Source organism: Oncorhynchus masou, chromosome 27 (genome assembly GCF_036934945.1).
Source record: "Oncorhynchus masou masou isolate Uvic2021 chromosome 27, UVic_Omas_1.1, whole genome shotgun sequence".
Classification (NCBI taxonomy): domain Eukaryota; kingdom Metazoa; phylum Chordata; class Actinopteri; order Salmoniformes; family Salmonidae; genus Oncorhynchus; species Oncorhynchus masou.
In genome coordinates, this window is record NC_088238.1 from 36900155 (window position 1) to 36926377 (window position 26223).

At 43.1% G+C, this 26223-nt stretch overlaps 1 protein-coding gene across 7 annotated transcripts in view; it reads left to right on the plus strand.

Annotated features, from left to right (window-relative positions):
- Positions 1-21302, plus strand: part of LOC135516081 (polyadenylate-binding protein-interacting protein 2B-like) — a 33130-nt gene extending 11828 nt beyond the window's left edge. For 2 of the 7 annotated variants that reach the window (XM_064940097.1, XM_064940098.1), the window contains exons 3-5: positions 2139-2315; positions 2794-2936; positions 3103-6875. In XM_064940097.1, coding sequence (XP_064796169.1) covers positions 2139-2315; positions 2794-2936; positions 3103-3148 — 366 coding nt within the window. In that variant the 3' untranslated portion in view covers positions 3149-6875. The other 5 variants (XR_010451896.1, XM_064940102.1, XM_064940099.1 and 2 more) reach the window with 5 other exon arrangements.
- Positions 21303-26223: the final 4921 nt, after the last annotated feature.

The following is a 26223-nucleotide window of genomic DNA, read 5'->3' on the forward strand; positions in this document are numbered from 1 at the left end:
TTACCTGTATAAAAGACACCTGTCCACACACTCAATCAAACAGACTCCAACCTCTCCACTATGGCCAAGACCAGACAGCTGTGGAAGGACATCAGGGATAAAATTGTAGACCTGCACAAGGCTGGGATGGCCTACAGGACAGTAGGCTAGCAGCTCGGTGAGAAGGCAACAACTGTTGGCGCAATTATTAGAAAATGGAAGAAGTTCAAGATGACGGTCAATCACCCCCCGTCTGGGGCTCCATGCAAGATCTCACCTCATGGGGCATCAAGGATAATGAGGAAGGTGAGGGATCAGCCCAGAACTACAAGGCAAGGCCTGGTCAATGAGCTGGGACCACAGTCTCAAAGAAAACCATTAGTAACACACTACGCCGTCATGAATTAAAATCCTTCGGCGCATGCAAGGTCCTCCTGCTCAAGCCAGCGCATCTCCAGGCCCGTCTGAAATTTGCCAATGACCATCTGGATGATCCAGAGGAGGAATGGGAGAAGGTCATGTGATCTGATGAGACACAAATAGAGCTTTTTGGTCTAAACTCCACTCGCCGTTTTTGGCGGAAGACGGATGAGTACAACCCCAAGAACACCATCCCAACCGTGAAGCATGGAAGTGGAAACATCATTCTTTGGGGATGCTTTTCTGCAAGGGGGACAGGACTACTGCACCGTATTGAGGGGAGGATGGATGGGGTCATGTATCACGATCTTGGCCAACAACCTCCTTCCCTCAGTAAGAGCATTGAAGATGGGTCGTGGCTGGGTCTTCCAGCATGACAACGAACCAAAACACACAGCCAGGGCAACTAAGGAGTGACCTACGTAAGAAGCATCTCAAGGTCCTGGAGTGGCCTAGCCAGTCTCCAGACCTGAACCCAATAGAAAATCTTTGAAGAGAGTTAAGTCCGTATTGCCCAGCGACAGCCCCGCAACCTGAAGGATCTGGAGAAAGTCTGTATGGAGGAAACAAAGGTTTCTGTACCAAATATTAAGTTCTGCTTTTCTGATGTATCAAATACGTATGTCATGCAATAAAATGCGAATGAATTACTTCAAAATCATACGTGATTTTCTGGATTTTTGTTTTAGATTCCGTCTCTCACAGTTGAAGTGTACCTATGATCAAAATTTCAGACCTTTATATGCTTTGTAAGTAGGAAACACTGCAGATTTTTCAGGTTACCAAATACTTGTTCTCCCCACTGTATATTGAAGAGAAATGCAACATATAAAGTGTTGGTTTCATGAGCTGAAATAAAAGAACCCAGAAATGCACTTCACAGACAAATCCCATTTCAACTGTACCGGGCACATGGTAGACGCGCATGGCGTCGTGTGTGTGTGTGAGTGTTGACATCAGCAAATCAGAGTTCCTTGTGGTGGTGGGGTTATGGGATGGGCATGCGTAAGCGATTGACAACGAACACTATTGCATATCGATGGAAATTTGAATGCGCAGAGATACTGTGACGAGTTCCTGAGGCCCATTGACATGCCATTAATTTGCTGCCATCGCTTTATGTTTCAGCATAATGATCTGTACTCAATTCTTGGAAGCTGAAAATGTCCTAGTCCTTCCATGGCCTGCATATTCACCAGACATGTCACCCATGAATAATGTTTTGATGCTCTGGTTCGACGTGTACAGCAGCGTGTTCCAGTTCCCGCCAATATCCAGCAACTTTGCACAGACATTGAAGAGGCGTGGGACAACATTCCACAGGCCACAATCAACAGCCTGATCAACTCTATGTGAAGGAGATGTGTCACTCTGCATGAGGCAAATGGTGCTCACACAAGATACTGACTGGTTTTCTGATCTACGCCCCTACCTTTTAAAAAATTTTTTTTTAAAGGTACTGGATCTGTGACCAATTGAAAAAGAAAAGGCGAGCCACACACTAGGAGCTCAGATGCAATAATTTAACCTAATAACCAACATTTCAACAGACAAGCTGTTTTCATCAGGGTTGTCTCCAACAGATGCATATCTGTATTCTCAGTAATTAGAAATCCAAATATTAGGGCTTAATACATAAAATAAATTATTGGCAGATTTCCTTTCTATGAACGTTTTTTTGCATGTTTTTATTTTTGTCCAGTGTAGATACTAAACCCTCTCTCCTTTGTCACTGTTAGGTTGAAGAGGAATTGTTGGAGCAGGAGTTCTTGGAGCGTTGTTTCCAGGAGATGTTAGATGAGGAGGACCAGGATTGGTTCATCCCGGCCCGAGACCTCCCCTCAGGGATGGGGCAGCTCCAGCAACAGCTCAACGGCTTGTCAGTCAGTGACGGAGGAAACGCAGAGGAGATGGCGGTGAGCATGGAACACACACACACACACACAGCGTGGAACAAATATATATGTGTATGTCAGTCAGCCAGATCCAGCAACAGCTTAAAGGCCTGTCAGTTGGTAATGGGGGAAACGCAGACAATATGGCGGTAAAGGGAAGTGCTGAACACACGCACAGCGTCAAACACACACGGCATGTTATGTTTTCTGTGGAAGGTACTACGCAGCGCACAGACCCTCCTCACACAATTAACTTCGCCAAGATGTGTTGAGTTTCCTTGTAGCGTTATAAAATGTTACCTCAGAGACAGGATATAAAGCTATCGGAGTCTTTTATTAAAGTATGTTAAACAATGTTTCTGTTTGCTGCTTTTCGTTAAATCATGCATAGCTGTTTATATTGCTTAAAATAAATGTGTTTATATGGGCAGAATATTATCTACGCTAAACATCTAAACATTCGGACCACCTAATGCACTACCTTCTGCCCCCAGCACAGCCTCAATTTCTTAGGGGCATGGACCCTACAAGGTGTCGAAAGCGTTCCACAAGCATACTGGCCCATTTGAACTCCAATGCTTCCCACAGTTCTCAAGTTGGCTCAATGTACTTTGGGTGGTGTACCATTCTTGATACACTCAGGTAACTGTGGAAAAACCAATCAGCGTTGCAGTTTTTGAAACACTCAAACTGGTGTGCATGGCACCTTGTACTATACCCTGTTCAAAGGCACTTAAATATTTTGTCTTGCCCATTCACCCTCTGGCACACACAATGTGGTTTTAAAAATAATTTTCCTCTCCAACAGCTACATCAAACTCAGTCCTCAGGACCACAAGGGGTGCAGGTTTTAGTTTTTTGCCCTATCACTACACAGCTGACTCAAATAATCATCACACTGGGCTCCTGAGGACTGTTTGGGAATCACTGATCTACACGGCTTGAAGTGGATTTAACAATTGACATAATGGATCAGACTGACCAGGTGAATGCTGTCATTGAAAGAGCAGGTGTTCTTAATATGTTGTACACTCCGTGTATAGCATACTGCATTTTGATCCGTTTTGAAGAAAAAAGGAAACATTTCTTGGAAAGGCTGACCTTTGGATGTTTCATGACTAGAAATGGAAAGAGAGATTTTTAGAGACTAAGTAACAATAGCTTATGATTATAGGTTGAGGCTATACTGGGTTCTCACTGACATCGTCATTCCAATTCAATCATTCCAGTTCAATCAGTCACAATCAGCTTTGGTATTGACATCAGTGAGCAGGCATTCAGAGTGAGGTGAAAGACATTGGTAGGCCTACCAACAGAAAACATTGAAAACAAAAATTATGAAATTCAGACCACAGAAATCCAATGTTTATATAAAATGTCTGCCTTTTCCCCTACATTTTAAAGTCTGAATCAATTTAATATTAGTGGACATTCTTGGGCTCGGGTAATATTTCAGTCCCTCTGACTTCTATTTTATTTTGGGTCACCAAAATGAAATGTTAAGAGTTTTTATATATAAATTGAAATATCCAGTATAATGAGTTGAACTAAATAGCATTAATTGAAACTTTTATTTAAAATCATTTTTTAACTGACATGAAGAATTGTCATGTCCACTTAATATTAAAATGTGCACATAATTAACTTTTTTGCCATTAATGCAAACATTTATTTTGTTTAAAGTATTTTTTTAATCAAATAAATGCATGATTATTGATTTAAAATCACACAATTTTAGCACTGTCCCTCAGTCTACACTCAACCCTGTCACGCCAACCAAACTCCATCAATAATGTCCACCCTTGTGTCAGTCCACCCTTATGTTCCATCATTAACAGGAAGTGACATTTTTCAACTGAATGGTACAGAAACAGGCAAGTTCTGTTTTTTTAAAGTCCGATGGGGATCGTTGAGCTGACCAACTCAACCCTGTTAGATGAAATAAAGATGGAAAACGAGTACTTATCAATGTGTATTTTCATGGGTAGAAGTGTAAATCTATCAATATCATGCACACGTGGTATCCTGTTTTTCTCCACATGAAGAGCAGAGGCCATTTGAGCCAAAAAACTCAACCTGCCACGTTTCATTGTAACAGGGTTGTTAACCTGTGACAGGGTTGAGTTATTTATGAATATTGCATCTAAACAAATGAATTATTCAATATTATACATAGTTTATATTCACTTATGAAACATGCTGTAATGTTCCATGTGAATTTTATTTTAAAGCATGTAGCCTGGTGGTAGTAGAGTTGGGCAAGACTTCGGTTGTTCTTTTTAAGTCGCTCTAGATCCTAAATTACTCAAGGATTATAGTGTATATATTCTAAGAATCTTTGCTTTAACATTATTCATTGAAACGTTTAGGGAATGACGGCGCCCACATCAGCAGCAGAAAAACCATGATGCAGTGTCAAGCACGTCAAAATGCTGACCCAGAAAAAAGGGAACCAATACCTTGAGAGAGCGCGTCAGAGATGGAAAAGAAAGGTTGAGGCAGGGAACAAGATAAAGATCAGTGATTTAAGTGAGAGACCAGTCTAAACAGTGGAACAGCATACACAAGAAGCAAGGAGAGGAAATGAGCATGTGCGATGGAGATGATGCCAAGCCCCATTGACAGCATTGCCCTCCACCTTGAGAATACATCAGGTCATCATCCTTGCTCCTGGTGAGCTGATGTCTCGTGATGTCAGCTGCCTTTGTTAAACAAAGAAGGGCCTAAACTATACATGCTTTAACACACATCACTTCAATTTCAGGCAGAAGGTCCTGGCAGCTCCAGAACAGCCAGCAAATGAGGAAAATCCACAACCTCTAGACGAAATCCAGTGGGGAAATCCAAGTCTTCTTGGGTAGTGGTGTGGAATATGATAACCTGTATTCAGGCAGGCATCATCCTCGGCACGGATAGAATGAGTGTATAAGTGAAATGTATGCATCGTGTAGGACCAAACAGATTTGCCTGGCCTTCTCAAGTCGTCATCCACTGGTGTCAGTTGGATGAAGGACTTGATCAAATTTGTCACATGCGCCGAATACAACAAGTGTAGACCTTACAGTGAAATGCTTACTTACAAGCCCTTAACCAACAATTCCGTTTAAGAAAATGTTCCCCCCCCCCCCTCAAAAAAAAAGAGAGCAGCAATAAATAACAATAGCGGGGATAAATATACACCGGGGGTTGCCGGTACAGTGTCAATGAGCGGCGGCACCAGTGTCGACGATTCCATCCCCACAGCGTGTGACATCCCGCCTCGTTGAGAGAGAGATGTGTGGGCCAGACTCTCAGGAAGAAAACCAAGTGAATGAATATGGTGCTCCAGAGAAGAGTAGTCATGCTGACACTAGTGCTGTAGTTAGCTGTTCTAGCATTCTAAACGCCCTTGGAAAATGTTCCTACAGTTTGACACGTTGAACTTTTCTGATAACCTGTTGAATGTTAATTACACTAATGTGATGTTTTTGTTTGTTTAGATATTTACTGCAGTTTGGTTAATAAAACCCAGATTATTGTAAATATATCTAATGTCCTTATTACGTGTTTTTTGTTTGTTTAGATATTTACTGCAGTTTGGTTAATAAAACCCAGATTATTCTAAATATATCTAATGTCCTTATTACGTGTTTGCATACACTGAAATGCAATGTTTTGGGGTAAATCTTGGAGGGATTTTGATAGTAAACTAATTTATATGGAAACCGATGTCTCTCTGACCCTTTCACAGTTTTCAACCCTAGTCTCAACCCTGTCAAATGACAATATTTGGTAAATAAAATGGCAAAGAATAATATGATTTTAATGTTTTCTGAGCTCAGTCTGAAATGTTAAGCACAATGTCAAGAAGATTAGTTCTTTCTGAATTGAAAGCATTTTATTTATATGATGAGCTCGATGATGTGTATTTCAGGGTTTAATATAGTAAATTTGAGGTTTTACATGAATTGTATATTTATAATACTTGATTTGGGGGACACATGAGCATTAGGTAAATGTTGCTTTTATAACAAGTATATTTTTATACTCATATTCAGACAACGTCCATATTATCTGTGACTGGGTTGAAGATAAATGGTGTCCATATCAGACACAAATTGACAATAAAAGGGCTTTAATGCCAGAGTTGGGGGATATGTTTTCATGAAGGTTTAATATGTACTTAACATTGTGGGGTGTTCAGAAAATGCATTTTCTCCTAAAATATAAAACCGCAGCCCAAGAATGACCCAGAGGTCAAATGGATTTTGTAATGGCCTATGTCGTTTCATTATGATACGGAAAATCTAGGCTATTTCAAAAGAATAGAATCCCTTATTGAGTTGACCTTAATGGCTATTATACTAAAGATCTATCCGAGGTTCAACTTTGAAGGCAAGGGCATCTTTTTAAAAAATGTTTTGAAACTTACCTCATGTCTTGGTAATTAGAATGTAGTCCATTTGTTTTGAAATCAGTATTTGTCAATCTCTCCAATTTGATCCCATTTTCAATCAAAAAATATGCATGAGAGATTCACAAGACTAACATTGTAATAAAATTAATTACAAGGAAATAAAGCTTTTATTTGTTGAAACAGGGTTCAAGTTCATTGTCTAATTTCACAGATAAATGCTTTATATTGATAGGCAAACACTGCCATTAATACAAAGAACACTTATTTTAATGAACACGATTTTGGACAAGTACATTTTTGGGGGGAATGTGTTACATTCCCAAGACACCCAAAATACGTTTCTCTTTAGGTCATACTTAACTGTTAAATAATAGGCACACAAACTAAAGTATGCTGCTAATACAATAATTAGGCCTAGTTGATTACCTTTGAAACTATCCTCTGAACTGCCGGATCTGAGTAGAAAGGTTGGATAGATGGCTTTGAATAGTCCAGCAATTGAATTGCAAGTTGTTCATATGTTAATAATCCAAATAGTTTGCTTAAAAAGAACTTGCACTACTACCCTCAGCATTCATTATTCTTAGAAGAGGTCAGAACAAGCAATGGAATCTGAATTTGTCTTCAGAAGGCGAACACTGACAAACATGGCCAAAAGAATGTGGACACCTGCTCGTCAAATCCCATTTCAAAATCCTGTGCATTAAATATGGTGTTAGTCCACCTTTTGCTGCTATAACAGCCTCTACTCTTCTCTGAAGCCAGTAGAACATTGCTGTGGGACTTTCTATTCTGCTACTACAGCTTTAAGGAGGTCGGGCACTGATTGTGGGCTGTAGGCCTGGCTCGCAGTCGGTGATCCAAAGGTAATTCGATGGGGTTGAGATCAGGGCTCTGTGCAGGCCAGTCAAGTTCTTCCACACCGATCTCGACAAACCATTTCTGTATTGGACCTTGCTTTGTGTACAGGGGAATGGTCATGCTGAAAGAGCCTTTCCCAGACTGTTGCCACAAAGTTGGAAGCACAGAATCATCTAGAATGTCATTGTATGCTGTAGCGTAAAGATTTCCCTTCAATGGGAGCTAAGGGGCCTAGTTCGAACCATGAAAAACAGCCCCACACATCATTCCTCCTCCACCAAACTTTATTTTCGGCACTACATTGGGGAAGGTAGCGTTCTCCTGTCATCCGCCAAACCCAGATTAGTCCATCTGACTGCCAGATGGTGAAGCGTGATTCATCACTCCAGAGAACGAGTTTTCACTGCTCTAGGGTCCAATTGGAGTGAGCTTTACACCACTCCAGCCGACGCTTGACATTGTGCATGATAGTCTTTGGCTTGTGTGCGGCTAATTGGTCATGGAAACCCATTTTTCATGAATCTACAGACAAACAGTTATTGCTCTGACGTTGCTTCCAGAGGAAGTTTGGAACTCGGCAGTGAGTGTTGCGACTGAGGACAGACTATTTTTACACACTTCAGCCCTCTGTGAGCTTGTGTGGTCTACCACTTTGCATCTGAGCTGTTGTTGCTCCTTGACGTTTCCACTACACAATAGCAGCACTTACAGTTGACTGGAGCAGCTCTAGCAGGGCAGAAATTTGACATGAACTGACTTTTCGAAAAGGTGGCATCTTATGACTGTGCCACGTTTTGAAGTCCCTGAGCGCTTCAGTAAGGTCATTGTACTGCCAATTGTTTATGTATAGTGCCTTGCGAAAGTATTCGGCCCCCTTGAACTTTGCGACCTTTTGCCACATTTCAGGCTTCAAACATAAAGATATAAAACTGTATTTTTTTGTGAAGAATCAACAACAAGTGGGACACAATCATGAAGTGGAACGACATTTATTGGATATTTCAAACTTTTTAACACATCAAAAACTGAAAAATTGGGCGTGCAAAATTATTCAGCCCCCTTAAGTTAATACCTTGTAGCGCCACCTTTTGCTGCGATTACAACTGTAAGTCGCTTGGGGTATGTCTATCAGTTTTGCACATCGAGAGACTGAAATTTTTTCCCATTCCTCCTTGCAAAACAGCTCGAGCTCAGTGAGGTTGGATGGAGAGCATTTGTCAACAGCAGTTTTCAGTTCTTTCCACAGATTCTCGATTGGATTCAGGTCTGGACTTTGACTTGGCCATTCTAACACCTGGATATGTTTATTTTTGAACCATTTCATTGTAGATTTTGCTTTATGCTTTAGATCATTGTCTTGTTGGAAGACAAATCTCCGTCCCAGTCTCAGGTCTTTTGCAGACTCCATCAGGTTTTCTTCCAGAATGGTCCTGTATTTGGCTCCATCCATCTTCCCATCAATTTTAACCATCTTCCCTGTCCCTGCTGAAGAAAAGCAGGCCCAAACCATGATGCTACCACCACCATGTTTGACATTGGGGATGGTGTGTTCAGGGTGATGAGCTGTGTTGCTTTTACGCCAAACATAACGTTTTGCATTGTTGCCAAAAAGTTCAATTTTGGTTTCATCTGACCAGAGCACCTTCTTCCACATGTTTGGTGTGTCTCCCAGGTGGCTTGTGGCAAACTTTAAACAACACTTTTTATGGATATCTTTAAGAAATGGCTTTCTTCTTGCCACTCTTCCATAAAGGCCAGATTTGTACAATATACGACTGATTGGTGTCCTATGGACAGAGTCTCCCACCTCAGCTGTAGATCTCTGCAGTTCATCCAGAGTGATCATGGGCCTCTTGGCTGCATCTCTGATCAGTCTTCTCCTTGTATGAGCTGAAAGTTTAGAGCGACGGCCAGGTCTTGGTAGATTTGCTACTATGATACTCCTTCCATTTCAATATTATCGCTTGCACAGTGCTCCTTGGGATGTTTAAAGCTTGGGAAATCTTTTTGTATCCGAATTCGGCTTTAAACTTATTCACAACAGTATCTCGGAGCTGCCTGGTGTGTTCCTTGTTCTTCACGATGCTCTCTGCGCTTTTAACGGACCTCTGAGACTATCACAGTGCAGGTGCATTTATACGGAGACTTGATTACACACAGGTGGATTGTATTTATCATCATTAGTCATTTAGGTCAACATTGGATCATTCAGAGGTCCTCACTGAACTTCTGGAGAGAGTTTGCTGCACTGAAAGTAAAGGGGCTGAATAATTTTGCACGGCCAATTTTTCAGTTTTTGATTTGTTAAAAAAGTTTGAAATATCCAATAAATGTCGTTCCACTTCATGATTGTGTCCCACTTGTTGTTGATTCTTCACAAAAAAATACAGTTTTATATATTTATGTTTGAAGCCTGAAATGTGGCAAAAGGTCGCAAAGTTCAAGGGGGCCGAATACTTTAGCAAGGCACTGTATGGAGATTGCATGGCTGTGTGCTCGATTTTATACATTTGTCAGCAACCGGTATTGCTGAAATTGCAGAATCTACTTTGAAGGGGTATCCACATACTTTTGTGTATATACATACATGTCCTTTTGGAAGTGCACCGAGTATGATGCTTTCCTATGCCAAAGTTGCCTAATCCTCACTGATGGTTATCTAGAGAATGCTCGGCTTCAGATCCGAAAGGTGAATGTCCTGAAGGAGAAAAGCCTGGAAACCCAGGAAGAAACCAATCAAGTTGTGGACCGTGGTACACATGGATGGCCTGTGTCTATTTGGGGAGAAATGCTCTCTCTGGAAAAACATGTAGTTGATGCATCTACAAAATAACTAACCGGCATGGCCCCTGTACCTCCATCCCTCTCTGAACTCGTCATCCCTGACACCTATAAGGGCTACAGCGGAGAGCTGTTACTCCAGCAAGACCAATTTCAGATCTTTACAGCCACATGCAACTTAGCGTCCCTGTGCGACTAAGTACTGGTTTACAGATGGAATATTCAATACAACCCCCTCCTTTAGTATAGATATAGTATAGTCTGTTTTTAGCCTTCAGCCTTTATATAACCATATGAATGAATTTATATACAAAAGTCTACCCTTATTAGCAAATATTTATATAGGCCTAGGCTACAATATTCTGACTTTGGCGATATTTGAACCAATTTCTGTAAGATGTACATGCATATCATTTACATTTACATTTAAGTCATTTAGCAGACGCTCTTATCCAGAGCGACTTACAAATTGGTGAATTCACCTTCTGACATCCAGTGGAACAGCCACTTTACAATAGTGCATCTAAATCATTAAGGGGGGTGGTGAGAAGGATTACTTATCCTATCCTAGGTATTCCTTGAAGAGGTGGGGTTTCAGGTGTCTCCGGAAGGTGGTGATTGACTCCGCTGTCCTGGCGTCATGAGGGAGTTTGTTCCACCATTGGGGGGCCAGAGCAGCGAACAGTTTTGACTGGGCTGAGCGGGAACTGTACTTCCTCAATGGTAGGGAGGCGAGCAGGCCAGAGGTGGATGAACGCAGTGCCCTTGCTTGGGTGTAGGGCCTGATCAGAGCCTGGAGGTACTGCGGTGCCGTTCCCCTCACAGCTCCGTAGGCAAGCACCATGGTCTTGTAGCGGATGCGAGCTTCAACTGGAAGCCAGTGGAGAGAGCGGAGGAGCGGGGTGACGTGAGAGAACTTGGGAAGGTTGAACACCAGACGGGCTGCGGCGTTCTGGATGAGTTGTAGGGGTTTAATGGCACAGGCAGGGAGCCCAGCCAACAGCGAGTTGCAGTAATCCAGACGGGAGATGACAAGTGCCTGGATTAGGACCTGCGCCGCTTCCTGTGTGAGGCAGGGTCGTACTCTGCGGATGTTGTAGAGCATGAACCTACAGGAACGGGCCACCGCCATGATGTTGGTTGAGAACGACAGGGTGTTGTCCAGGATCACGCCAAGGTTCTTAGCGCTCTGGGAGGAGGACACAATGGAGTTGTCAACCGTGATGGCGAGATCATGGAACGGGCAGTCCTTCCCCGGGAGGAAGAGCAGCTCCGTCTTGCCGAGGTTCAGCTTGAGGTGGTGATCCGTCATCCACACTGATATGTCTGCCAGACATGCAGAGATGCGATTCGCCACCTGGTCATCAGAAGGGGGAAAGGAGAAGATTAATTGTGTGTCGTCTGCATAGCAATGATAGGAGAGACCATGTGAGGTTATGACAGAGCCAAGTGACTTGGTGTATAGCGAGAATAGGAGAGGGCCTAGAACAGAGCCCTGGGGGACACCAGTGGTGAGAGCGCGTGGCGAGGAGACAGATTCTCGCCACGCCACCTGGTAGGAGCGACCTGTCAGGTAGGACGCAATCCAAGCGTGGGCCGCGCCGGAGATGCCCAACTCGGAGAGGGTGGAGAGGAGGATCTGATGGTTCACAGTATCGAAGGCAGCCGATAGGTCTAGAAGGATGAGAGCAGAGGAGAGAGAGTTAGCTTTAGCAGTGCGGAGCGCCTCCGTGATGCAGAGAAGAGCAGTCTCAGTTGAATGACTAGTCTTGAAACCTGACTGATTTGGATCAAGAAGGTCATTCTGAGAGAGATAGCGGGAGAGCTGGCCAAGGACGGCACGTTCAAGAGTTTTGGAGAGAAATGAAAGAAGGGATACTGGTCTGTAGTTGTTGACATTGGAGGGATCGAGTGTAGGTTTTTTCAGAAGGGGTGCAACTCTCGCTCTCTTGAAGACGGAAGGGACGTAGCCAGCGGTCAGGGATGAGTTGATGAGCGAGGTGAGGTAAGGGAGAAGGTCCCCGGAAATGGTCTGGAGAAGAGAGGAGGGGATAGGGTCAAGCGGGCAGGTTGTTGGGCGGCCGGCCGTCACAAGAAGCGAGATTTCATCTGGAGAGAGAGGGGAGAAAGAGGTCAGAGCACAGGGTAGGGCAGTGTGAGCAGAACCAGCGGTGTCGTTTGACTTAGCAAACGAGGATCGGATGTCGTCGACCTTCTTTTCAAAATGGTTGACGAAGTCATCTGCAGAGAGGGAGGAGGGGGGGAGGGGGAGGAGGATTCAGGAGGGAGGAGAAGGTGGCAAAGAGCTTCCTAGGGTTAGAGGCAGATGCTTGGAATTTAGAGTGGTAGAAAGTGGCTTTAGCAGCAGAGACAGAGGAGGAAAATGTAGAGAGGAGGGAGTGAAAGGATGCCAGGTCCGCAGGGAGGCGAGTTTTCCTCCATTTCCGCTCGGCTGCCCGGAGCTCTGTTCTGTGAGCTCGCAATGAGTCATCGAGCCACGGAGCGGGAGGGGAGGACCGAGCCGGCCTGGAGGATAGGGGACATAGAGAGTCAAAGGATGCAGAAAGGGAAGAGAGGAGGGTTGAGGAGGCAGAATCAGGAGAAAGGTTGGAGAAGGTATGAGCAGAGGGAAGAGATGATAGGATGGAAGAGGAGAGAGTAGCGGGGGAGAGAGAGCGAAGGTTGGGACGGCGCGATACCATCCGAGTAAGGGCAGTGTGGGAAGTGTTGGATGAGAGCGAGAGGGAAAAGGATACAAGGTAGTGGTCGGAGACTTGGAGGGGAGTTGCAATGAGGTTAGTGGAAGAACAGCATCTAGTAAAGATGAGGTCGAGCGTATTGCCTGCCTTGTGAGTAGGGGGAAGGTGAGAGGGTGAGGTCAAAAGAGGAGAGGAGTGGAAAGAAGGAGGCAGAGAGGAATGAGTCAAAGGTAGACGTGGGGAGGTTAAAGTCGCCCAGGACTGTGAGAGGTGAGCCGTCCTCAGGAAAGGAGCTTATCAAGGCATCAAGCTCATTGATGAACTCTCCGAGGGAACCTGGAGGGCGATAAATGATAAGGATGTTAAGCTTGAAAGGGCTGGTAACTGTGACAGCATGGAATTCAAAGGAGGCGATAGATAGATGGGTAAGGGGAGAGAGAGAGAATGACCACTTGGGAGAGATGAGGATCCCGGTGCCACCACCCCGCTGACCAGAAGCTCTCGGGGTGTGCGAGAACACGTGGGCGGACAAAGAGAGAGCAGTAGGAGTAGCAGTGTTATCTGTGGTGATCCATGTTTCCGTCAGTGCCAGGAAGTCGAGGGACTGGAGGGAGGCATAGGCTGAGATGAACTCTGCCTTGTTGGCCGCAGATCGGCAGTTCCAGAGGCTACCGGAGACCAGGAACTCCACGTGGGTCGTGCGTGCTGGGACCACCAGATTAGGGTGGCCGCGGCCACGCGGTGTGGAGCGTTTGTATGGTCTGTGCAGAGAGGAGAGAACAGGGATAGATAGACACATAGTTGACAGGGTACAGAAGAGGCTACGCTAATGCAAAGGAGATTGGAATGACAAGTGGACTACACGTCTCGAATGTTCAGAAAGTTAAGCTTACGTAGCAAGAATCTTATTGACTAAAATGATTGAAATGATACAGTACTGCTGGAGTAGGCTAGCTGGTAGTGGCTGCGATGTTGACACTACACTAATCAAGTCGTTCCGTCGAGTGTAATAGTTTCTACAGTGCTGCTATTCGGGGGCTAGCTGGCTAGCTAGCAGGTTGATTGCGTTACGTTACCTTAAAAGAACGACAATAGCTGGCAAGCTAACCTAGAAAATCGCTCTAGGCTACACAATTGTCTTAGATACAAAGACAGCTATGTAGCTAGCTAGCTACGATCAAACAAAACAAACCGTTGTACTGTAATAGTTACTACAGTGCTGCTATTCGGGGGCTAGCTGGCTAGCTACGTTAAAAGAACGACAATAGCTGGCCAGCTAACCTAGAAAATCGCTCTAGGCTACACAATTGTCTTAGATACAAAGACGGCTATGTAGCTAGCTAGCTACGATCAAACAAAACAAACCGTTGTACTGTAATAGTTACTACAGTGCTGCTATTCGGGGGCTAGCTGGCTAGCTACGTTAAAAGAACGACAATAGCTGGCCAGCTAACCTAGAAAATCGCTCTAGACTACACAATTGTCTTAGATACAAAGACGGCTATGTAGCTGGCTAGCTACGATCAAACAAATCAAACCGTTGTACTGTAATGAAGTGAAATGAAAATGTGATACTACCTGTGGAGCGACGCGGAATGTTGACCGGGTAGTTGGAGTTCAATTCGGTAGAGGTTGGCTAGCTGTTGGCTAGCTAGCTAGCAGCATTTCCTACGTTAAGGACGACAAATAGCTGGCTAGCTAACCTCGGTAAATTAAGATAATCACTCTAAGTCTACACACTCTAAACTGCACAATTATCTTGGATACGAAGACAGCGAAGACAACTATGTAGCTAGCTGACACTACGCTGATCGAGTCGTTCAGTTGAGTGTAATAGTTTCTACAGTGCTAGTGGACAGTGGATGTTAGCTAGCTGCTTAGCTAGCTGCTGGGCAGATACGTTAGGACGACGAAATGCGATAATTATGCAATTGACGTTGATACAAAGACGGCTATGTAGCTAGCTAAGAAGAAATTGCTAAGATTAGACAAATCAAACCGTTGTACTATAACGAAATGTAATGAAATGTAATGAAAAGTTATACTACCTGCGGACCGAAGTGTAGATGCGACCGCTCGCTCCAACCGGAGCGATTATTTTGTATGTGTATGTACAGTTGAAGTTGGAAGTTTACATACACCTTAGCCAAATACATTTGTACAATTCCTGACATTTAATCCTACTAAAAATTCCCTGTTTTAGGGAAGTTAGGATCACCACTTTATTTTAAGAATGTGAAATGTCAGAATAATAGTAGAGAATGCTTTATTTAAGCTTTTTTTTCTTTCATCACATTCCCAGTGGGTCAGAGGTTTACATACACTCAATTGGTATTTGGTAGCATTGCCTTTAAATTGTTTAACTTGGGTCAAACGTTAAAGGTAGCCTTTCACAAGCTTCCCACAATAAGTTGGGTGAATTTTTGGCCCATTCCTCCTGACAGAGCTGGTGTAAATGAGGCCTCCTTGCTCGCACATGCTTTTTCAGGTCTGCCCACAAACTTTCTATAGGATTGAGGTCAGGGCTTTGTTGGCCACTCCAATACCTCGACTTTGTTGTCCTTAAGCCATTTTGCCACAACATTGGAAGTATGCCATTTGGAAGACCCATTTGCGACCAAGTTTTAACTTCCTGACTGATGTCTTGATGTTGCTTCAATATATCCATATATTCCTCCCTCATGATACAAATGTATTTTGTGAAGTGCACCAGTCCCTCCTGCAGCAAAGCACCCCCACAACATGAGGTTGCCACCCCCTTGCTTCACGGTTGGGATGGTGTTCTTTGGCTTGCAAGCCTCCCCCTTTTTCCTCCAAACATAACGATGGTTATTATGGCCAAACAGTTCTGTTTTTGTTTCATCAGACCAGAGGACATTTCTCGAAAAAGTACGATCTTTCTCCCCATTTGCAGTTGCAAACCGTAGTCTGGCTTTTTTAGGCGGTTTTGGAACCGTGTTTTCTTGCTTGCTGAGCGGCCTTTCAGGTTATGTCGACATGGACTCGTTTTACTCTGGCTATAGATACTTTTGTAACCATTTCCTCCAGCATCTTCACAAGGTCCTTTGCTGTTGTTCTGGGATTGATTTGCACTTTTTGCACCAACGTACGTTCATGTCTTAAAGACAGAATGCGTCTCCTTCCTGAGCGGTATGACGGATGCGTGGTCCCATGGTGTTTATACTTGCGTACTATTGTTTGTAGAGACGAACGTGGTACCTTCAGGCATTTGCAAATTGCCCCAAGGATGAACCAGACTTGTGGAGGTCTACCATTTTTTTCTGAGGTCTTAGCTGATTTATTTTGAATTTCCCGTGATGTCAAGCAAAGAGGCACTGAGTTTAACGGTGGGCCTTAAAATACATCTACAGGTACACCTCTAATTCTTTCAAATCATGTCAATCAGAAGCTTCTACAGCCATGACATCATTTATGGCATTTTCCAAGCTGTTTAAAGCCACAGTCAAATCAGTGTATGTAAACTTCTGACTCACTGGAATTGTGATACAGTGAATTATAAGTGACATAATCTGATGGTAAACAATTGTTGGAAAAATTACTTGTGTCATGCACAAAGTAGATTTCCTAAACGACCTGCTAAAACTATAGTTTGTAACAAGAAATGTGTGAAGTTGTTGAAAAGAGTTTCAATGACTCCAACCTAATTGTATATATGGATATATACACACACACACACACACACACACACACACATACATACAGTTGAAGTCAGAAGTTTACGTATACTTAGGTTGGAGACATTAAAACTAGTTTTTCAACTACTCCACAAATTTCTTGTTAAACTATAGTTTTGGCAAGTTGGTTAGGACATCTATTTTGTGCATGACATGTACTTTTTTCAACAATTGTTTACAGACAGATTATTCCAGTGGGCCAGAAATTTACATACACTAAGTTGACTGTGCCTTTAAACAGCTTGGAAAATTCCAGAAAATTATGTCATGGCTTTAGAAGCGTCTGATTGACACACATTATGTCAATTATCCTATTGGAGGTGTACCTGTGGATATATTTCAAGGCCTACTTCAAACTCAGTGCCTCTTTGTTTGACATCATGGGAAAATCAAAAGAAATCAGCCAAAACCTCAGGAAAAAAAATTGTAGACCTCCAAGTATGGTTGCTTTATTGAATGTACTTTGGTGTGAAAAGTGCTAATCAATCTCAAAACAACAGCAAAGGACCTTGAAGTTGCTGGAGGAAACAGGTACAAAAGTATCTATATCCACAGTAAAAACAAGTCCTATATCGACAGAACCTGAAAGGCCACTCAGCAAGGAAAAAGCCACTGCTACAAAACCACCATAAAAATGTGCAACTCCACATGGGGGCAAAGATTGTACTTTTTCGAGAAATGTTCTCTGGTCAGATTAAACAAAAATAGAACGGTTTGGCCATAATGACATCCTTATGTTTGAGGCTTGCAAGCCAAAAGCTTGTGGAAGGCTACCTGAAACATTTGACCCAAGTTAAACCATTTAATGGCAATGCTACCAAATACTAATTGAGTGTATGTAGACTTCTGACCCACTGGGAATGTGATGAAAGAAATAAAAGCGGAAATACATCATTCTCTGTACTATTATTCTGACATTTCACATTCTTAAAATAAAGTGGTGATCCTAACTGACCTAAGACAGGGAATTTTTATTAGGATTAAATGTCAAGAATTGTGAAAAACTTTAAATGTTTAAATGTATTTGGCTAAGGTGTATGTATGTATGTATGTATACATGCATCTTCCCACTCATATGAACAAATGTATACTTTTGCAAAAATATATTCAACATTTTCAAAGAGTAACGGTTTATATATGGACATCAGTCAATTGAAATATATTCATTAGGCCCTAATCTATGGATTTCATATAACCGGGAATACAGATACCTTTTACAAAAAAACAAAAAAAAGGGTAGGGGCGAGGATCAGAGAACTTATCTGACGTGACCACCATTTGCCTCATGCAGTGCGACATCTTCGCATAGTTGATAAGGCTGTTGATTGTGGAATGTTGTCCCACTCCTCTCTCAGGAACACGCTGTAGTACATTCTGAGCATCCCAAACATGTTTAATAAGTGACATGTCTGAGTATGCAGGCCATGGAAAAACTGGGACATTTTCAGCTTCCAGGAATTGTGTACAGATCCTTGTGACATGGAGCAATGCATTATCATGCTGAAACATGAGGTGATCGCGACGGATAAATGGCATGACAATGGGCCTCAAGAACTCGTCATGGTATCTCTGCATTCAAATTGTCATCAATAATATGCAATTGTGTTTGTTGTCCGTAGCTTATGCCTGCCCATACCATAACCCCACCGCTACCATGGGGCACTCTGTTCACAACGTTGACATCAGCATTACCGCTCTGCGGTTGTGAGGCCTGTTGGACATACTACCAAATTCTTTACTATATTATGCATTGTGGTGATGCTTCTGCATGGAACACACACACATTAGGGAAAACCCATCCACTTATACACACCATGCTCTGTACAACAACGGTCTTCTCATTGTAAAATGTAAATTAGTTTGTACAATTTGAGGGTTCTCACACTTTCTCTCTCTCTCCTTAATCACTCCACTCCTCCGTTCCTCAATCTCCCCCCCCCCCCCTCCATCTATCTCTGCAGAGGAAAAGCAACTTGAACCCTGATGCGAAGGAGTTTGTTCCGGGAGTGAAATACTAGGAGTCCCCCTCAACCCCAGGGAGCATGAACATTCACGCTCACATAACCTTGCAGAGACTCTGGCGGCCTTGACCGCAAAACACACACAGGTCCAGGGTGTGTAGGTAGAAACCTGTAAGGGGGTGGGGGAACTTCTTTTCTTTAAGATTTTTATTTTATTTGTTTCAACTTGTAAACTAAAGGACAGGGGCGGGGTATCAGTATCAACAGAGCCCTACAGAGGGGGCTGCTGCTGCATTTACATTCGAGCATATATCCCAAATAGTACCCTATTCCCTATGTAGTGCACTACTTTTGACCAGGGCCCAGATTCACAAAACATTTCTAAACGCAAAAACTTACGAACTAGCTTGTTTTTATTCTTAAGTGTATTATCTTAAGATTTAATGATTTTCTTATGAACTTCTCAATCTTCTTAAGATGCTTGTTGCTAGGCAACCGATTTAGCAAGCAATGGCAATCATGTTAGCATATTTATTACTGTTCTAAAACTTGGGTTTAAAATGATCAATACTGAAACTTTTAGATGACGTTTGTGTGAAATAAACATGTTCAATTGCTTTTTTACATATTTTTTTTTTAGCTATCTTGGAATTAAGAACATTTCCAATAAAAAAAATTCAACTTTTTACTTCGGGAGAAAATGTTCAATAACATTTCCAATAACCTTTTTGAGGAATAGCAACTTTGCTGCTTAACTTTCTTCTTTACTACCATTTTGTTCCTTAAGACTTTTCTTCTTAAATCTATATTTAAGGTTTTGTGAATCTGGTCCCAGGGCCCTACCATTGTTGGCCCAGGGCCCTACCATTGCGGGCCCTGATCTAAAGTAGTGCACTCCCTAAGAAAACGGGTGCTTTTTCGGATGCATATAAAGGCGTACATATACAGAGAAATTGTAAACTCTTGAGATTTTCCAACTTTATTTTTTACTTGTCATGGTTGCCATGTTGGCACCTAAAAGTTCCATGTGAATACAACAAGCGAATTGCAAATGATACCCTGTTCCACTATAGAGTGCACTACCTAGTAAAAATAGGGTGCCATTTTGAGATCTGCATTTATACGTTTCATGGCGGCCTTGTTGGCGCCAGAATGTTCCACAACGTTACCATTCTAATTGGAATCCAACTACGAATGTAATTATTGTTAACGAACGACGACTAGAGCCAACGTGGACGACACGGTTGGCCATTCTAGATTTCTGCGTACCTCTGGTCACAATATGACATTACTCTTCTGTCTCATTTCCCATTATGACATCATCATCATACAGACTCACTCTGTGTAGAGCTGTTTTTATTTCTCATGGGCCTGGTTCCAAACCAATTATTCATATTTCCTATCCCCAACACCCTTTAAACTGAACTCTTGACCTCGAAGCCAGTTCCGCTGCATTTAAAAAAAAATAATCTTTCCCTCTTATCAGGGACTGATTTTAGAACTGGGACACCAGGTGAGTGCAATTAATTATCAGGTAGAACAAGAAACCAGCAGGCTCTGACCCTCGTATGGTAAGAGTTGAATACCCCTGCCCAACACCATTGTTCACTCCCTCCTTGTGGGTGAAAAGGTTGAAGTTTTATTCCCCATAGGCTGCGTTTACACAGTCACCCGAATTCTGGTATTTTTTTCCCAGTAATTGGTCTTTTGACCAATCACATCAGATCTTTTCCAATCAAATATTTTTCAGAGCTGTTCTGATTGGTCAGAAGACCAATTAGTGAAAAAAATATCAGAATTGGGCTGCCTGTACAAACGCTGCAATATAGTCCTACTTTTAATCAGAACCTGGAGTCCTGATCTAAAGAAGTGCATCATTTGAGGTGTCACGTGATGGGGAACCAGAGTGCATGGGTTAGGGTATTGGTGTTTGGTTTGTAACTAGGCCGTTCCCTGATCTGCGTCTCAAATGGCACCCTATTCTCTTTATAGTGCACTACTTTTGACCTGTGCTCTGGTCAAAAGTAGTGCACTCAATGGGGAATAGGGTGCCATTGCCTCTCGCAGTATTGAAGGAATGGAAGCATCATGTTGAACTTTGTTGGATCAATAATGTTGATCAATACATTATCAGGTTTATCTGTTTATCAATCTCTTGTTTTTAGAGGAACAAGGTGTTTGTCTCTTGGGTTGCCGTAGCTTGTGGTCAAAACGGGAATGGATGTGTCCCCCAAATAGCACCCTATGCCCTTTTTTTTAAATTGAACCTTTATTTAACTAGGGCCCATAGCACTCCCTATTAGCTCTCAAAGGGTCCTGGTTAAAAGTGGTGCACTACATAGGCAGTTGGGTACCATTTATGAATCACACTAATCTTAACTGTTACGGTGGGGGGGGGGGAACGCGAGATTAGTGTCTAGGGGAGGTTTAAAATTAATGGGTGGGACTTGAGCGAGGGTTGACGAACCACAGGCCACGTGCACCCTGGGTCAACCAATAGGAATTGTCTGCCAGTTGGATTTACATGAAAATAATGGATTTTGAGTTGGAAAAAGTCCCAACGACCCAAAGTACGAATTTCAATACAAAAAGATGAATAAAAATGTGAAACTGCAGGTATGTCTGGTGGTCTTAATAAAAATAAAAAGTGAAAAAATCAGTGAATTGATAAAATAAAGAAGTTCATCTCAAGGAAAGGATGTAGGTAAACAAGGGAGTGGGGAAAATAGGTATTGGGGAAAAAAAGGTATGCAGATCTCAACCAGGACCAAGGTCAAAAATAGGTGCTTCGACCTTCCCATTCATCTGAGACACACGCGCACACAGTGCGAAGGTTTCCTTGAACGTCTTTCAGTGAGATTGGTTTATATGAGGCTGCTCTGTTCTACATCATCACATCATTGGATACATGGACCTTCTACACCCTACTCAAATATAATTGAGGGAAGGTTTATAAGTTACTATTCCTAAGGTTTATGGAGAAATGTATTGTAGAACAGCCCTCATTAGCATAGCTAAATACACTGCTCAAAAAAATTAAGGAAACACTAAAGTAACACATCCTAGATCTGAATGAATGACATATTCTTATTAAATACGTTTTTCTTTACATAGTTGAATGTGCTGACAACAAAATCACAAAAATTATCAATGGAAATCAACCCATGGAGGTCTGGATTTGGAGTCACACTCAAAATTAAAGTGGAAAACCACACTACAGGCTGATCCAACTTTGATGTAATGTCCTTAAAACAAGTCAAAATGAGGCTCAGTAGTATGTGTGGCCTCCACGTGCCTGTATGAACTCCCTACAACGCCTGGGCATGCTCCTGATGAGGTGGCGGATGGTCTCCTGAGGGATCTCTTCCTAGACCTGGACTAAAGCATCCGCCAAGTCTTGGACAGTCTGTGGTGCAACGTGGCGTTGGTGGATGGAGCGAGACATGATGTCCCAGATGTGCTCAATTGGATTCAGGTCTGGGGAACTGGCGGGCCAGTCCATAGCATCAATGCCTTCCTCTTGCTGGAACTGCTGACACTCCAGCCACATGAGGTCTAGCATTGTCTTGCATTAGGAGGAACCCAGGGCCAACCGCACCAGCATATGGTCTCACAAGGGGTCTGAGGATCTCATCTCGGTACCTAATGGCAGTCAGGCTACATCTGGCGAGCACATGGATGGCTTTGCGACCCCCCAAAGAAATGCCACCCCACACCATGACTGACCGACCGCCAAACCGGTCATGCTGGAGGATGTTGCAGGCAACAGAACGTTCTTCACGGCGTCTCAAGACTATCACGTCTGTCACATGTGCTCAGTGTGAACCTGCTTTCATCTGTGAAGAGCACAGGGCGCCAGTGGCGAATTTGCCATTCTTGGTGTTCTCTGGCAAATGAAAAACGTCCGGCACAGTGTTGGGCTGTAAGCACAACCCGCACCTGTCGACGTCGGGCCCTCATACCACCCTCATGGAGTCTGTTTCTGACCGTTTGAGCAGACACATGCACATTTGTGGCCTGCTGGAGGTCATTTTGCAGGGCTCTGGCAGTGCTCCTCTTTGCACAAAGGTGGAGGTAGCGGTCCTGCTGCTGGGTTGTTGCCCTCCTACGGCCTCCTCCACGTCTCCTGATGTACTGGCCTGTCTCCTGGTAGCGCCTCCATGCTCTGGACACTACGCTGCCAGACACAGCAAACCTTCTTGCCACAGCTCGCATTGATTTGCCATCCTAGATGAGCTGCACTACCTGAGCCACTTGTGTGGGTTGTAGACTCCGTCTCATGCTACCACTAGAGTGAAAGCACCGCCAGCATTCAAAAGTGACCAAAACATCAGCCAGGAAGCACAGGAACTGAGAAGTGGTCCCCACCTGCAGAACCACGCCTTTATTGGGGGTGTCTTGCTAATTGCCTATAATTTCCACCTGTTGTCTATTCCATTTGCACAACAGCATGTGACATTTATTGTCAATCAGTGTTGCTTCCTAAGTGGACAGTTTTGATTTCACAGAAGTGTGATTGACTTGGAGTTACATTGTGTTCCCTTTATTTTTTTGAGCAGTGTATTGTTTAATTCAGAAAGTGCAGAGTTTATTGAAATAATGCATGTATAGTTCAGCAAAATTGTGGAATTTGAAACAACAGATGAAGGGTGTATCATCTATATGTTTTTAATTTGCAGAAAATAAAGATAAAAAAATAAATAAAAAATATCGATTTAACTTGAAAGATGAAGATAAAGTTAATTATGATGATGGAGGCTAGTCAGCGACTGTTGTACTGGTAGTTCACCGGGTTGGAAATGAGTGGCTGGTGGGGAAGAGGATGAATAAGAAACTGATGGGCTGCATCTGAAAAGGCACCTTATTCACTAGATAGTGCACTACTTTGGACCATAGATTTTTGTGTAGGGAATAGGGTGCCATTTCAAACACAGCCATGGTGTGTTACTGGGAACGGTATAATACTACCTATGTAGCTATTTACTACAGCTCTGTTCAACATCGGTCCAATTCAGAATAAGGAAATGTACCCATTTCCTATGCACGCCTTTCCAATGCACTTCTCATTATTTGGTATTCAGACATTGCAATGAAACTAGGCAAGTCACTTGCCTAAACAAATTCTTATTTACAATGACGGCTACACCGGCCAACCCAATTGTACAGCGCCCCTATTCAGTTGCGTAACTCGCTCTGCAGGTGTGGCTACCTTGTGCATTCTGAATTAATTTAATTCAACCCCTGAAAACATTCCCACTTGTTGGCCAACATAATTTCTCAAGGAGTTTTCATTCAATAAGGTTTTCATTACATTTTATCTTAAGCCATCCCTTTAAATACAGTGTACCTTTTTAGTTAGAATTTATTTAGAGAATGGGTTCAGAATATTTGGGATCAATGAAAGAACATGCATCACTCATCACTGTTTCAGCACCAATTGGTAGATTAATAAAATATTAATCATAAACCAGTTCGGAGAGCCTTTATGCACGAAAGAATAACATAATTGTATGCCATCTGTAAATATGAATACAATTGTTAAATTACGAGCCTATAGCCACAGAAAAAGGGAGCAAACCTTCCCTCAAGCCATTGTTGGCAGAGATAATGAGTGGGCTGGACATGCAGAGATTAAAAAAATAAAAACCGTTCAAAGATGGCGCCGACAGAGATGGTCGCTTCGCATTCTTAGGAAATTATGCAATATTTTTTTTATTTTTTATGTTTTATTTCTTACATTGTTAACCCAGGAAATCTTAAGTCTTATTACATACAGCCGGGAAGAACTATTGGATATAAGAGCAACTTAAACTTACCAACATTATGACCAGGAATTTGACTTTCCTGAAGTGGATCCTCTCTTCGGACCACCGCCCAAGACAATGGATCTAATCCCAGCAGCTGACCGAAAACAACGCCGATGCAGAAGGGGCAGACGGAGTGGTCTTCTGGTCAGGCTTCATAAATGGGCACATGCCCACCGCTCCTGAGTACACTACTTGCCAATGTCCAGTCTCTTGACAACAAGGTAGAGGAAATTCAAGCAAGGGTTGCCTTCCAGAAAGACATCGGAGATTGTTACATTCTCTGTTTTACGGAAACATGGCTCTCTCGGGATATGTTGTTGGAATCGGTTCAGCCACCGGGGTTCTCCATGCATCCGCCGACAGAGATAAACAGCCCTCTGGGAAGAGGAAGTGAGGCGGGGGTGTATGATTTATGATTAACAACTCATGGTGTAATCATAACAACATACAGGAACTCAAGTCCTTCTGCTCACCCGACTTAGAATTCCTTACAATCATTCTACCTACCAAGAGAATTCTCCTCAGTTATAGTCACAGCTGTGTACATCCCCCCCCCCCCTCAAGCGAACACCAAGACGGCCCTCAAGGTACTTCACTGGACTCTATGTAAACTGGAAACTATATGTCTGGAGGCTGCATTTATTGCAGCTGGGGATATTAACAAAGCAAATTTGAGAACAATGCTACCTAAATTCTATCAGCATATTGGTTGCACGACACGTAGGGCTAATACTGTGGACCACTGCTACTCTAACTTCCACGATGCATACGAAGCCCTCCCTGCCCTCCCTTCGGCAAATCCGACCATGACGCCATCTTGCTCGTCCCCGCTTATAGGCAGAAACTCAAACAGGATGTACCAGTAACGAGCACCATTCAGCGCTGGTCTGACCAATCGGAAGCCACGCTTCAAGATTGTTTTGATCACACAGACTGGAATATGTTCCAGTAAGCCTCAGACAACAACATCAATCTATACGCTAAATCAGTGAGTGCGTTTTATAAATAAGTGCATTGGAGATGTTGTACCCACAGTGACTTAAAACCTACCTTAACCAGAAACCGTGGATGGATGGCGGCATTCGCACAAAACTGAAAGTGCGATCCTCCGCATTTAACCATGGAAAGAGGTCTGGAAATATGGCTGAATATTAACAGTGTAGTTCTTCCCTCTACAAACGAGAAATGTCGTTACAGGGATAAGGTGGTGTCGCAATTCAATGCCTCAGACACGAGACGTATGTGGCAGGGTCTGCAGGAAATCACAGACTACAAAAACAAAAACAGCCACTTCACGGACACCGCCGTCACGCTTCCAGACAAACTAAACACCTTTGCTTGCTTTAAGGATAAATACAGTGCCACCGTCACGGCTCGCTAACAAAGACTGCGGCCCCCCTCTCCTTCTCAGTGGCTGACATGAGTAAAACATTTAAACTTGTTAACCCTCACAAGGTTGCTGGCCCAGACGGAATCCCTGGCCGCGTGCTCAGAACATGTTCAGACCAGCTGGCTGGTGTGTTTACGGACATATTTAATCGCTCCCTATCCCATTTTGTTCTCCCACATGCTTCAAGATGGCTACTATTGTTCCTGTACACAAGAATACCAAGATAGCTGAGCTAAATGACTACCACCCCATAACACTCACTTCTGTCATCATGAAGTGCTTTGAGAGGCTAGTCAGGGATCATATCACCGCCACCTTACCGGCCACCCTAGATCCACT